At 36.7% G+C, this 313-nt stretch overlaps 1 protein-coding gene across 1 annotated transcript; it reads left to right on the top strand.

Moving 5' to 3' along the window:
- Positions 1–7: 7 nt before the first annotated feature.
- Positions 8–295, top strand: LOC108694134 (tyrosine-protein kinase Srms-like; the record flags this gene model as incomplete). The annotated part of the gene is made up of 1 exon (XM_018203822.1): positions 8–295. A coding segment is annotated over one exon (288 nt), but the record flags the coding sequence as incomplete, so codon positions are not given.
- Between the last annotated feature and the right edge of the window lie 18 nt (positions 296–313).

Below are 313 nucleotides of genomic sequence, written 5' to 3'. Positions count from 1 at the left end.
CAAATTTTCAACGCGTTCGGATGTGTGGTCATTTGGTGTGACAATGTACGAAGTTTTTAGTTACGGTATCGATCCACAACTGTCAGTCAGAGTGACTGAAAAAGAAATTTTAATGACGACTATAACGGACCTATCGAACACATTGGAACGTGGCCATCGTCTTCCTTGTCCAGATAATTGTCCACAGGAAATTCATAAAAAATTGATGTTATCATGTTGGCAATTGAATAGTCATGAAAGACCGATTTTTGCTACTCTACGCGAAGACATCGAGCAACTACTTTATAATTATTAGAATATTTTGTGATTCTAT

Source organism: Atta colombica, unplaced genomic scaffold, assembly GCF_001594045.1.
Source record: "Atta colombica isolate Treedump-2 unplaced genomic scaffold, Acol1.0 C595346, whole genome shotgun sequence".
Lineage (NCBI taxonomy): Eukaryota > Metazoa > Arthropoda > Insecta > Hymenoptera > Formicidae > Atta > Atta colombica.
Note: the sequence above shows the minus strand (reverse complement) of the source record. Positions and strands in the feature narration are given on the sequence as shown.